Below are 14,301 nucleotides of genomic sequence, written 5' to 3' on the forward strand. Positions count from 1 at the left end.
GGTTTCCCCCCTAAATTCACTCCAAGATGTACACAGAGTCCTTTATCTCTACCAGCTCAGAATGTCTCTAGATTTCTCCATCCGTCCATGGCTTCATCATTAAGATTAAACTCCAAGCAGACAAAATGTGAGAGCCTATCAAGAAAGTTCAGCATTTATAGTTGCTCATTTTGCTTTTGTGTGCACTTCTTTGTGCTCAAACAAAGTCGTCGTCCCCATTTATTCTAATTAGGGCTGTGTCTTGAGCAGTGCTGGCATCCAATTCCAGGTTCTTCCAGTTAAGAGGTTTAATGTTTGTCCAAATAAGCACATACTGGGGGAAGTTTGGGACTGCTTGCATGAAGAAGATGCCTTGTGATTGTTTCTTGACCATTTCCTTTCTTTATATTATGGCAGATTTTGATGCTGTAGAAATCTGGTTGGCTCTTTTCTATCTGTAGAAGCTAAATTAGTGCATTTGGACAGACATTTGTACTGGAACATCACTTGGGTATATTTTTCTACACATCTAACTTCAAAAACCTTGATACTAAACTTTCTGTCATCATGAGTGTCATCCACTGCCTGGGATGATACTCCTTGACCAGCTTCTAGGGTTCCAGCTTCCAGGGTCAAGAGAGATACATTATTGAATATGCCTTCCATTGTAAACTGCTTTTCTCTCTGGCCCTTTAATGTGCTGCTAAGGCAGCTCCCTAAGATTTTAAGGACTTAAGTTCAATTCCCCCTGAGTTTATTTTAATTAATATGTTCCTGAGTGCGTATTTTCTCAGGAGATTATCAGATTCTGTCTATGGTGCTCTGTCTATGGAACCAAAGTGGTGCCAGTTCTAGGACTTACTGACAAATTAAAAACTGACAAATCACTGGGCATCCATCCAAGACTTCTCAAAGAACCCCAGTGTGAAATTGCTTACCTTCTAACAAAAATAAGTAACATCTCTAAGATCGCTTCTATAATTGAGGACTGGAAAGTGGCCAATGAAACATCATTTAAAAAAAAAGAAATGCAGGAGAAATTTGGAAAATTAGAGGTCAATTTGCTTAATGTCTATTCTAGTAAAAACTAGTAGCAAACATTGTTAAAGATAGAATTATCAAGCATGTAGAAGATTTAGTCTTGCAGAAGCAGAACCAGCATGACTTCTGCAAGGATAAGCCCTAAGGTTTTTTGAGAGGGTCAACAAGCATATATATTGATAGAGGTGATCCAGTCACATTTCAAAAAAACTTCTGATAAAGTCCCTCACCAATGACTCACTAGTCATGGGAAAAGAGAGGATGTTCTCTTGTGGATCAGTAATTGGTTAAGGCAACTGAAGCAGAGTGATTATTATTATTATTAGATTTTATATACTGCCCTATACCCAGATGTAGAGATGAATCCTCCAAGTATCAGTATTCTGACTTGCTCTTGTTAACTTATTCATTAATGATAGAGAATTAGGAGTGAGCAGTGAGGTTGCCCAATGACACCAAATTGTTCAAGGTGATACAAAAAGTGATTGCAAGGAACTCCAAACTGGGTGAATGGGCAGTAAAATGGTAAATGCAGTTCACTGTGTACAAATTGAGGGGATGTACATGGGGCATTTCACATATATGCCAATGAAGTCTAAACTAGTGGTGATTGACTAGGAACAAGGCTGTGGGACTGTAGTGGATACCTCAATGAAGATTTCAACCCAGTGTGCTGAGCTGTGAAAAAGGTGAATTCCATGTTGGGGCTAATTATTATTTTCATTCCATTCCATTCAGGAATCATCATTAAACAAAATAGGAATTGAAAATAAAACTGCCAATATCATAATGCCATTATACAAATTATGGTGAGACAGCACTTGGAATATTGTGTACGTTTCTCATTGTCTCACATCAAAAAGGATATGGTAGAGCTGGAAAGTGTTCAGAGAAGGCCATCAAAATTATCAAGGGTTTGGAGCAGTTCTCCTATGAGGAAAGGCTACAAGATTTGAGGCTTTTTAGTTTAGAGAAAAAGGCAACTAAGGGAGGATATGATAGAGATGTTAAGATTATGCATGGTTTGAAGAAAGTAGATAGGAAGAAGCTTTTCTCATACTGGAATGTGGGGGCATCCAATGAAACTGAATGTTGGACGATTAATGACAGTACTTCTTCACATGATGCATCCTTGAAATATGCTCCCACGAGATACAGTGATGGCCACCAACTTGAACTTAAAAGAGGACTAAGCAAATTCATGGAGGATAAGGTTATCAGTGGACCATAGCAATGAGGGATATGTTCTGTTTTCACTATTGGAGGAAGGCTGCTTCTCAATACCAGTTGCTGGAATCACAAATGGGGAGAGTACTATTGCATCCAGGTTTTGCTGGAGGACTTTCCATAGCCATGTGGTTGGCCACTGTGAGAGCATTAGGTTTGGCCTGATCTAACAGGGCTTTTCTTTGGTTCTTAAACATTAAAACATCAACATTTTGAATCAAGCAGCTTCAAATAGCACATTAGAACTGCAGCAGTTTAAAACAGATTCAGAGTAATCAAATATGAGTTTAAAAGCAGCTTTAAATAAGGAGGCCTTTAAGGCTGGTTTAAAACTATCCTGATGACAGGCCCTTAATCAGGGTATCTGGAGGCAGTATTAAGGGCAAGTTTATATGGAATCAGATAGTCCTTAGCATAACTTGATCTCAAGCTATTTAGAATGTTAGAAGTCCACACTAGCACTTTAAATTGGGCCTCAAAACCAACAGGTAACTAATGTAGCTGGTACAATATAGATATTATATTCTCTGGCTTCTCGGCCCCAATAAGCAATCTAGGCTTATGGCGGCCAAGAACCAGCCAAAGCTTCTTTAAAGGCAGGCCCACATAGAGCACATTAAAGTAGTCTAGTATAATCAGGCTGTTTCATAAGCTTCAGTATTCTTAGTAGAGAAGAGGAACAGCCAATCCTCAGAAACAGACGCAAGTCCTCTCTTACTGTTTCACTGGTGAAAGGCTGCACTTATATTTCCTATTATGCTCAAGTTTTATTGCTGGCTACCAGACATAATCAGTACAATGGGATTTGATGTGGCTCCTCATTTGCCATAATGTTCTTTAATAGGTAGTTCAGAATATCAAGATATGCAATATAGGAAAAACTCTTAAGTAGAGTAAAATATGTATGTTATGCTTATTCACTTTATTACAGGCACTGTAAGGATTGAGATGTTTAGGAACATGCAGAATGCAGAAATAATCAGGAAAATGACGGAAGAATTTGATGAGGTATAGTATTAAAAATTCTGAAATATTTTGAGCTGTTGGTAAAAGTGTGCTAAGAGTTCTCCAGGATAGGATCGGATTCAACAAGTCCTGCTCACACAATGTGGTTCTCCTTCCCCTGCACCACCACCCCAGTTGCCGGGTGGTGATGGTTAGAAGGCACACACACTCCCAGAACAGTATGCAGGTGAAGGAAAGCGGAGACAAGCAGAAATGATTTCGCTGATGGAGCAATCTGCCTAGCACTACTATGAATACAGTTTTATTGTGATATTAAATGGCTTCTGTTGTGTCTACCCTCCAAGCTCCAGATTGAGAGCGCACATAGAGAGCGTTTTCTGTAGATTTCAGGCACAGGTATTGTCCAGGAAGAGCCATTCTGTTAAGTATTGAGGTTCCAAACCTTGTAGAGCTTCATAGACCCAAATCAGAATGTTGAATTGGGTGCAAAAATAAATTGGAAACCAGTGCAGGTAAAATAGGTCAGTGTGAAGTGTTCATAACACCCTGTCCCAGTTAACATTCTTGCTAGATTTTGCATCAGCTGAAGTTGCTAGATCATCTTCAAAGGCACCCCCCCCACACACACACACAATGTATTGCAGGAATTAAAAAATGGAGATTGCCAGAGCATGGATCACTGCAGTCAGGTTATCCACTTCAAAATAGGATTGCGGCTGGGATACCAGCCTTAGTAAAAGGTACTTTCTGCCACTATCACTACTTGAGCCTCTAAGGATAATGGTGGATCAAAGAGCACCCAAGTTGTGACTGGTGCCCATTGGGACTGATAGAGCAGAAGGCAGGGAGACCAGCAGTAGGTGGAGTCAGAGCCAATGACAGGAAGAACCAACTTATTCTAATTCTAATTTTGTCTCAAGCATCCTCCCTGTTGAAAGTTTTTTAATGTAGAAACCTTTGTTTTTGTGTTGATACAATGTGAGTGAAATGTGCTCTTTCCCCTTAAAATAGGTTTCTTACACATAGCATTCTCTCAGTATAGTAGTTGTATATAAAAGATGAGACTGCTGAAATCTAAACTTGTGTTAAATATAGTATGTGCATTTTGTCTTCCTTCAGGACAGTGGTGATTACCCACTTACGATGCCTGGGCCACAGTGGAAAAAATTTCGATCAAATTTTTGTGAATTCATAGGAGTTCTAATACGACAATGTCAGTACAGCATCATTTATGATGAATATATGATGGACACAGTGATCTCACTTCTGACTGGTTTGTCAGATTCACAGGTCCGAGCTTTTAGGCATACCAGTACACTTGCTGGTAGGTACATCTTAAAGGAAAGTATAATACTCCTATGCATAAGAAGCTAACTTATCATTTTATGTATATGAAGCTAATTATGTTTTGTTTGGGAGCGCAGAGATGAAAGGCAGATATAAGCACTTTAAATAAATAATAAAAGACTGTAAACATAATGAAGATAGTATGAGCTGGTCATTTATTAGCAATTGTTTTCTACATTCAGTTTGAGCCACTGACTTTCTTCAGTGACTGTGGGAGAAAGGAAATGGCAGGGACAACACTGAGGTGGGAGAAAAACTTGTTCTATGACCAGACATTGCCCTATTTCTACTATGTGTTCACTTACAGGTCCTTTGCTTTACTGGACAATTTACTACCACTTGGAGATTGAGGTGGAATTTGAATGTAATGACAAAGAGTGTTTTGGGGGCATATGCCTCAGACTCCCACATCCATTACTTACTCTTCAGGCAGAGGCAGGAGATTAGAAGATTCTGTTTCTTTATCAGTAAACCGTAGTTTGCCATTACCCACAAACCAGGATCCCAAATGGTTTGAGCAAACCAGTTTAACATGTTTGGTTGCATCCTCAAGCTATGGTTTGTCACTAAGTAAAGTATGCATTTCTAGACTCTTTTTCCACATGAAGGAAAGGGGGGGTGGAGCACATGGGCTCAGAGTGCATACCTGTTTCTTCCTTATAACCACCAGCAGTTAATTCAGCCATAGATTTTGAAATTTAGGAGCTATAATGTCTAAAATGTTAAACAGGTCTGCTATTGTCTATGAAAAGGTCAGATGTATATATTTTGGGTAGATTTCACCTACACTTCTTTGATGACATTGAAAGAAGTCTTTGAGTGGAGACTGGAAGAAGCTATATATGGTAGTCTTGGTTTTTATTTTTGAAAAAATAAGTTATTTTAAGCATGGAAACCAAGCAAAGACAAGCAATTTCTATCTGGTTTCAGGGACTAAAATAGCTGCCCTTTTTATTGCACATTATTTCTAGCTATGAAGCTTATGACTGCTCTTGTGAATGTTGCCTTAAACCTGAGTATTCATCAGGATAATACACAGAGGCAGTATGAAGCTGAGAGAAACAAAATGATTGGTAAAAGAGCCAATGAAAGACTGGAGCTTCTCCTTCAGAAACGAAAAGAGGTAAGTCAATAGACCAACACTGTTCTCCTTGTGTAGTATGTTTCCCAGAAAGCTAGTTGAATAAGTTTTATTATACTAAAATCCTCTGAAAAGGATTCCATGCACAGAAAGGAGAAAAATCATTGCAATGGGTTAGACTTGTGAGGAAGTATCTGACACATTTGCATTGTGTATCAAGAATTCATATGAGCAGTACATGTAAGTTATCAGCATGGAACACCAAATTAATTTTTCCATACATCCTGTTCATTTGGCAGAACGCTTGAATGAACTATTGAATAGTAACAGAACAAATTTTTTTTTTAATCAGCTCACTTCACAAATTAGCACTGAGTGGGAACACTTCATTTTTTAATGCCATGGACAAGAAATAGAAATTACACTCCCATCCTCCCTGCTCTGCTGCTAGGCTGACCTAGTCCTCTCAAGGGAGGAAACAAAATAACTTAAGGAGCAGACACAAGACTACCAGCACGAAGGAAGCAGGGAGCTTTCAGACAGCCCTTGCAGCTCTTGTTTGAACTGAGCAGGATTTAACCTTCACTCATCAGCTGATGAGCAGAGATTAGATCCTGCTGCCTTGGCTGTGCAGGTGCACAGCCAATGTGTTAGTTAACCCTGTACTCTCACCCAACAACTGATGTCACCAGTGATGTCAGCAGGTGGGCATGGTTATGGGGAGACTGGCCCGTGAGCTGGAGGTTCCTCATTCCTGATATATAGCTTGGGTCATATCAGTGTGCAAGAGATCAACTAGAATATCAATAGGAGCACTGATCCAGTTCAACAGGAAAGTCTCCAGGAAAATATTGGGAAACCAGATTCAGAAGTCTACTATGATAAACTAATTTAATAGGTCCTCCCATCTCTGCAGAGCATAGAGACTGCTTCTACCATAACCTTAAGCATGTAGTGATTTGAACATAACAGAGAGCCACCTGATTTTCCCCACTCACAAATCATCCTCCTCTTACCCGGAATAGAAGACAAAGTCACAAATATGATCTACCACGTGTTTCAGGCCAGATGTTATTTAAATTAGGCCCATGATTTACTGGTTTCATTAGACAAGGAGGTCCCCGGTTCAGATATTCAGAAAAAGAATAAATCTAGGAACCAATTTTCTATTGGAAATGATTATGTTATTAATCTGAAATTAATAGGTAACCTTAATTTGTATTTCAGCTGCAAGAAAATCAGGATGAAATTGAAAATATGATGAATTCTATTTTCAAGGGTATATTTGTCCATAGATATCGGTAAGTGGAGCAAGTGCATTTTAGATGTAGGTAGTAGTAAAAGATGTTAAGTTTCCATTTTTGCTTAAAATTTATGAATGAATTCTACAGTAAAAAAAGAAGAATATAATTTCAGTTATGCACACACAGGTTTAGTTATAATGGGATATGGAGACTAAGGGATCAGGCCAAAGGCTTCATGGAAAAGTTACATTTTGAAAAGTAAGAAATGGCATTATTGAAGTCTTAGGGGAGACAGTTTTCAGCATGAAGAGCAGCAAGGGTTAAAGGGCTGAGTGATTTTAGGGGCAAAATTGTGACATTAGAGAGGGTTAACATTGTGCAAAATGATGAAAAATTGCTCTCTCTATATATAAGTACACACAGAGAAGAAGCAGGGAGACAAATTATTTTCTCGCCTTTTTTCATAGTGATGCTATTGCTGAGATTAGAGCTGTTTGTATTGAAGAAATCGGAGTATGGATGAAAATGTACAGTGATGCCTTCCTGAATGATAGTTATTTAAAATATGTTGGTTGGACGCTTCATGACAGAGTAAGTTTTATATGCACTAACATAGATCTCCAGAAGCATTTTTCATGTGCTGTGTTCTCATTTAAATGCAAAATAAAATTCTGCATTCTTCATATTTCTTTCTAGTGATATTGTTAAATTATATTCAATTGTACCTGGTTTTCCTGATTTATTTATGTATAACATTATTCATAAGTGTCTTTCTTCATATTACTTTTCCTCATCTCTTGAAAAGCTGTGAAACCTTGTTATGGTCAGCATGAAAGAAGCTACTTAAAATGAAATACCTATATTTATGTGGAATCTTCATAATTGTCAGAAAGAAATGTAGCGATAGTGATGGAATTTATGTTCTAATTTAGGCTAGTTCAAATTTTCCCCTTATGACTGGTTCTGCTAACTTAAATGGATAAGTTTTCACAACTGTAAAGTAATGGAAGTTGTTAAGTATTAACCTGTTAAAGAAAAATCAATAGTGCCAGATTGAAGACATTATGTGTTGTCTTGGTTTATAGCCTGCAGTTCATAATAATAATAATAATAATAATAATAATTAATAATTTATTATTTGTACCCCGCCCATCTGGCTGGGTTTCCCCAGCCACTCTGGGCGGCTTCCAACAAAGATGAAAAATACACTAAAATGTCACATATTAAAAACTTCCCTGAACAGGGCTGCCTTCAGATGTCTTCTGAATGTCAGGTAGTTGTTTATCGCTTTGACATCTGATGGGAGGGCATTCCACAGGGTGGGCGCCACTACCGAGAAGGCCCTCTGCCTGGTTCCCTGTAACTTGGCCTCTCGCAGTGAGGGAACCGCGAGAAGGCCCTCGGAGCTGGACCTCAGTGTCCGGGCAGAACGTTCATTAGCACAGTTCTTTATATCTGGTATTATAGCAGCAATCCCCCCCCCCCCAAACTGGCAGTGCTTCTGAAAAATTAAACTGAGGCTCCTGCCAACATGCATATTCTGTCTGCATTATTGGCCAGCAACATTATCCTGTTGGCTAATAATCATGTTCTGACAACCTGAGGATGTTGATTCATGTTTGAAACTAGATTACAGGCAGCAACCGCTTTAGGCATGTCAGATATGTGCATGACCACACACACACACATGCATCGCACTGAACCTGGAAGTGACTAAAAAATGTCACAAAGAGGGGAGAGGGCAGAACAGGTGTTTGCAGGCTTTTTCAATGGTGTTTCAAATACACGTGATGTCTCATAAATGTGCAGTACCTTGGAACGTAACCCTATGTAAATTGGGAGTTGCGTGGTGACAGAACAAAGTTTTGAATACCAGGTTGATTAGTCATACCGCCTTCCTTACAGTGCTCAAGCAGCCATGCCCTGAGCTGGTTGTAGCAGGATAATTCAAACAGTTGGTACTGGTGGTCTGTTATTTAAGGTGTAGATCTTCCAGCAGCCCCCTGTTGATCCCCTTTAATCTGGAAGCAGTAAAGGATGTAATCTGAATGCAGTAAAGGAGCAGTTGGCTCTTTACCTCTCTCGCCCTCTCGCCCTCTCGCCCAGCCACTGTGATCCACGCAACGGTCACTTCCAGACTGGATTATTGTAACTCGCTCTACATGGGGCTGCCCTTGAGACTGACCCAGAAACTCCAGCAGGTGCAGAATGCCGCGGCGAGACTCCTTATGGGGTCCTCGCTGCGGAACCACATTCACCCAGTGCTATACCAGCTGCACTGGCTCCCGGTGGAGTACAGGATAAGATGTAAGGTGCTGGTTTTAACCTTTAAAGCCCTGTACGGCCTAGGACCCTCATATCTACGGGACTGCCTCTCCTGGTATGTCCCACGGAGGACCTTGTGGTCTTCAAACAAAAGCAACTTGGAGGTCACAGAGAGGTTAGGCTGGCCTCAATCAGAGCCAGGGCTTTTTTGGCTGTGGCCCCGATCTGGTGGAACGCTCTGTCACAAGAGACTAGGGCCCTGCGGGACATCTTTCCGCAGGGCCTGCAAGACAGAGCTGTTCCACCAGGCCTTTGGCCAGGGCACAGCCTGACCCCCTCCTTTGGCAATCCTCACAGAACTCTAGCCCAATGGTTGCCATTAATTTGATTTGAACTGATTTTAGAATGAAATGATTTTAGAATGTTGCATCATTTTACTGTTGTTAGCCGCTCTGATCCCGGCTTCGGCTGGGGAGGGCAGGATATAAATTAAAAAATTTAATTATTTTTTATTGTTATTTCTGTGGTTACTCAGCAGCTGTATCCAAAGTTAACTGTTTCTCCGCCTGTGTTGTATGAAAATATCTGGAACTAAGTTGCACTGTTGCTGTAATTGCTGCTACCCGCTTTACCTTTACCCCTTATATTAAAATGATGGCTATAGCTGTCGTCGGCATGGTATCAACTGACAGACTTGCCATTCTGATTCTTCTCGATGGCCGCAGTTGCCGCAGTCTGTCTTAAAATGTGGACTGAGGGGGCCAAGCTTTCTCTGTATTTCAGCCATAATCAAAAGCTTGAATATTGTTCTGGGGGAAATATTGTAGGAGTTTGTATTAATATATAATAACAGTTTTTCCTGATGGTACATATTTGTTTCAGTTAGAGAACATGGCATTTCAATTTTTAAAAAGAGCAGTAATCATAGCAATAACGATGTCGTTGCCAATAGTGCTGCTGAGGGAAGCAATACCTCAGGAAGGCAAGACTTAGGAATGGTATGTGATACCCAAGCTGTTGAAATGATACTGCACAGTTCCAAATAAAAGAATTACCCTTCCAGTCCTTGTTAGTGTATAGGATTCAATTGCTGTTTATAGTTACTTTAGGAGAGATTTATACACCACACTTCAATAAAATCTCCAGGGCAGCAGGAATTTATATATTTTGCCAATCCAGTTATCCTGGGAGGAAATTAATTTGTGTGTAATGAAATCTGTAATCTTAGTGGATAGATGTGATTTTAGTGTTGTAAGTCATCCCAAGTACTTGGTGGAAAGATGACTAATATAGAAAATAAGTTTACAATTTTCTATATCATTAATGTTTAAAAATTTCATTCTATAAGTATTATATGAAATGAATGGTTAGGTCTTTAGTGCATGGTTTTTTTGAGAATTTGATATACTTTTAATATTTTTGAATATGTTTTTATTTAGCAAGGCGAAGTGAGGTTGAAGTGTCTGAAAGCTTTGCAGAGTTTGTACACCAACAGAGAGTTGTTCCCCAAATTGGAGCTATTTACGAATAGATTTAAGGTAAGTGTGACAAAAGTTAACCTTCTTCAAAGCCATGTACAAACAAAATGTATCATGAAGCCTACATTTGTATAAATTGTTCTGGTTGCTGAGATGAGCATTTTTGAGCACTATAAGACAACTGGCCTTTTAAAGTTTAAAATCTCATATGGAGAGTACATGACATAGTGTGTTACAGTCCAAACTTGGTAGTTTATTACTCCCCCCCCAAAAAAAAAAATTGTTTGTAATAAATTCCATTGGCTTATGAACAGGAACTTGCTATGGTCCACATGCCCTAGCAGGGCCCAGTAGAGTTTATATCTTGCCTAGCAGTCACCGTACTCAACATCCACTTCATACATACTGATGTATGACTTTTCTGTTCAATTTTTTGTACCCCATTGCATGCAATATTTTTGATATATAGCTTTCTGAGGATGCTTTCATGTTGTTCCTACAGTGTTTTGAGGGGAATCAGCTTGTCATGTTTTACAGAAAACTTTGCCTGTTAAGACTATTTAAATGTCTTCAGCTGTTTCTTCTGAATTCATGTGTGTTCCGTCTTTCTCAGGATCGCATTGTATCAATGACACTTGATAAGGAATATGATGTTGCTGTAGAAGCCATTCGATTAGTCACATTAATACTTCAGTAAGTGTTTTAAAGAAATACAATTCCCATTTGCCAACAATATATTATACTTGCATTGTGTGATATAAAGTAGTGCATTGTCTAAATAATAAGAATAAGAATAAGAATTTTACACACTGATGCTCCACTATAGCTATTTTTGTATTACAGTAATCCTCAAATTTTAGTTATTTATATTGCATAAAATGCTCTTTGAGTATCTCTGCCCAAAATGTTCAAGGCAACAGGCTCACCCTGTTTGTGAAAAGAGATCATACAAATGAGAGCGTACCTGATGCAGTTCCATCAGTTTTCCATGCTGTGTTTGACGTAAAATTACTTACTTAGGGAGCATAATAAGTTTAATTGCTGGGATCATTTCTGCACATTGGCAGGTACAATTCTCTCCTTTTCTGATGCTTAGTAATTAATTAAAGCACCTTCCTCGGGCTACAGCTTAGGCCTTGTTCATACATGGATGTACTTGATAATTTTAAGGGATGTTTTGCATTTGTAAGAGTCACTACAGAGAGCAGTGTTATGTCCTCTCAGATGAAATACTTCTCAGTGGAGAACATTTGTGCCGTCAGCTGCAAGGCATTGCTGTATTTATACTACTTGATTGCTTAGTGTCTTTGTAATCAGTGCCTGCAGGATACTCGCCTGAGTTAATTAGCTACTTTCAGTTAAATTCTACATCACTTTGAGTATAAAGAATGCTGTCTTCAGGGGAGCCATGTCTGCTTAGGAAAGCCAGCACCTGTTCTGTAAAAGTACTTTGAGGCAATAGGCTGTGTCCAGAGAACTGAAATGGCAGTCCCAAAGGCTGCTAATGTACGAAGGAAGTAACTTTCACCGATTCCATTCCCAGTGCGGCCCCTTGAAGCCCTAGAAAATCTGTTCCCTAGATTCACCTGGACACTCATACACCTGGTGGATTCTATAAAACTAATTTTTACATGGAAAATAATTGTTGGTTTTAAAATTACATGGTGTATTTCAGCATCCCATGTCATTCATGTTAAATACCTTGGTTGAATTTTGAATGAGACCTAGTTAGGTTTTCGTATATTATCTGTTCCAAATGTAATTTTAGGTAGATAGTAAAGCTGTAGCTGAGTGGTTTGATTCAGGAGGTATGTTTTGTTTTTTTCCAGTGGAAGTGAAGAAGCTTTGTCCAATGAAGATTGTGAGAATGTTTATCATTTGGTGTATTCTGCACATCGGCCTGTTGCAGTTGCAGCAGGGGAATTCCTTCACAAAAAGTAAGCCTATCTAATTTGCCTGAAGAAAATAGCAAAATATTGAGGAGAATCTAGAGAACTACCATTAAAGGCATGGTGCTTAAATGACTAAATTACTTTTATGCTACTTGCTTTTAGGTTATTTTTTTAAAGTTCTTTTCTATAAGACTTTATTTTAACAGAAAAGTGGCCCAAAATGTTATTTGTAAAACTGAGCCAGAATATGAAAAGTACTATCTTCTGTTTCTAGACTGTTTAGTCGGCATGACCCTCAAGCAGAAGAAGCACTAGCCAAAAGGAGAGGACGGAACAGTCCAAATGGGAATCTTATTAGAATGCTCGTTCTTTTCTTTCTTGAAAGCGAGGTAAAATTATGCTTTAAATTATGCAATCTCTTTCTTTACAAAAAATGTGTCTAATAAACTTGTTAATTTCCAAAAGTATTCTGAGTCTCTTGCTTATTTAGTTCTGGCACTAAGATATGCTGACTTTGTTCCCACCTCATGTTAAGCTACGAATATTGTTTAACTATGGTTTAATGTGCACTATCAGCATTCTAGTATACGTGGCTCAGAAGTCCAAGCATTGTTTTGCCCTTGCAACAGAAGAGACAGGTTCCTCACTACAACTTTTTTCTCCTTCAATTTTTAAAAAATCATCGCCCCTGCATAATTTTGTGCAACTGAAAGCTGAAAGCTTGCTCATTGCATTATACATATATATTAATAAAGTTGCTATTCTATTATTTTTTCTAATGAGCCAGCACAGCTACCTGTTTTTGATCTGCTAAGTAAAAATAATTTTGAAACTGAATATACTGTTTCAGTAACATCATAGTCCCTTTTATAGTATACCATGGCTAATATATGAATGGCTAATTCATTTTTTGTCTTCATAATTGCACTAAAATGTAATTTTTGTTTAATTTATCACAGAAGCAAATGTTTTCTTCAATCAGAAAGTGTTTCTCACAGATTGCTTAAATCACATCAGTTTATGAAAATGTAATACATAATACATGACTGTCATTCTGCCACATGATTTCTACGAATTAACTGAAGCAAAAAAATTAATACATTAATTCATAACAGTCAGGCATCCTTAGTGCCTCACAAGACCCATGCACAGGGCTTTTACAAGCAGTGCTATCAAACTCCCTATTCGCCAGCCATGTTGCATCAGCTACAGCAGGGTAGGATTATAATGTCCATATTCTTAATTATTGCACCACTTACATTCTTATAGAGTACCACTGACAGATATTGATTGGTATATGTGTCTGAGAGACCTTCTGGTCAATTATTATTCATTATTTCTAGTTGCATGAACACGCAGCTTACTTGGTGGACAGTTTATGGGAGAGCTCCCAAGAATTGTTAAAAGACTGGGAATGCATGACAGAATTGCTGCTGGAAGAACCTGTCCAAGGTGAAGAAGGTACGTATCACATTGATTTTATGAAATCAGCATAGCGTAGCCTGTTCTCTTCCATTTTGGGGCTCTGGAAAAATGAACACAAGTTGACAGTTGCCGATAGTCAGCAGATTGCTATATTTTTACTGCAGTAAAAGTTAAAATTAGAATTTATCTTTATTTTTAAATACTTAAGCTTTCAATTGTACTGTCAATTCTGACTAAGTGCAAGGACCTTGTTTTGTGAAGTGGCTTGTAGCCTTCTGGGATCTTGAAGAATAATAACAATTTATCAAATCATATCCCACCCCTCTAATGTAAACACATCCCTTGGAATGACTTAA

At 38.6% G+C, this 14,301-nt stretch overlaps 1 protein-coding gene across 2 annotated transcripts in view; it reads left to right on the top strand.

The window, feature by feature from the left end:
* Window positions 1-14,301, top strand: part of STAG1 (STAG1 cohesin complex component) — a 106,727-nt gene that overhangs the window by 67,906 nt on the left and 24,520 nt on the right. For both annotated transcript variants that reach the window (XM_079976833.1, XM_079976834.1), the window contains exons 6-15: window positions 3,179-3,255; window positions 4,333-4,537; window positions 5,532-5,683; window positions 6,869-6,942; window positions 7,353-7,476; window positions 10,590-10,688; window positions 11,242-11,321; window positions 12,458-12,565; window positions 12,795-12,909; window positions 13,864-13,981. In XM_079976833.1, the coding sequence (XP_079832959.1) occupies window positions 3,179-3,255; window positions 4,333-4,537; window positions 5,532-5,683; window positions 6,869-6,942; window positions 7,353-7,476; window positions 10,590-10,688; window positions 11,242-11,321; window positions 12,458-12,565; window positions 12,795-12,909; window positions 13,864-13,981 (1,152 nt within the window). The remainder of the gene's footprint in view (window positions 1-3,178; window positions 3,256-4,332; window positions 4,538-5,531; window positions 5,684-6,868; window positions 6,943-7,352; window positions 7,477-10,589; window positions 10,689-11,241; window positions 11,322-12,457; window positions 12,566-12,794; window positions 12,910-13,863; window positions 13,982-14,301) is intronic.

This window comes from Podarcis cretensis (assembly GCF_951804945.1).
Source record: "Podarcis cretensis genome assembly, chromosome: 5".
Lineage (NCBI taxonomy): Eukaryota > Metazoa > Chordata > Lepidosauria > Squamata > Lacertidae > Podarcis > Podarcis cretensis.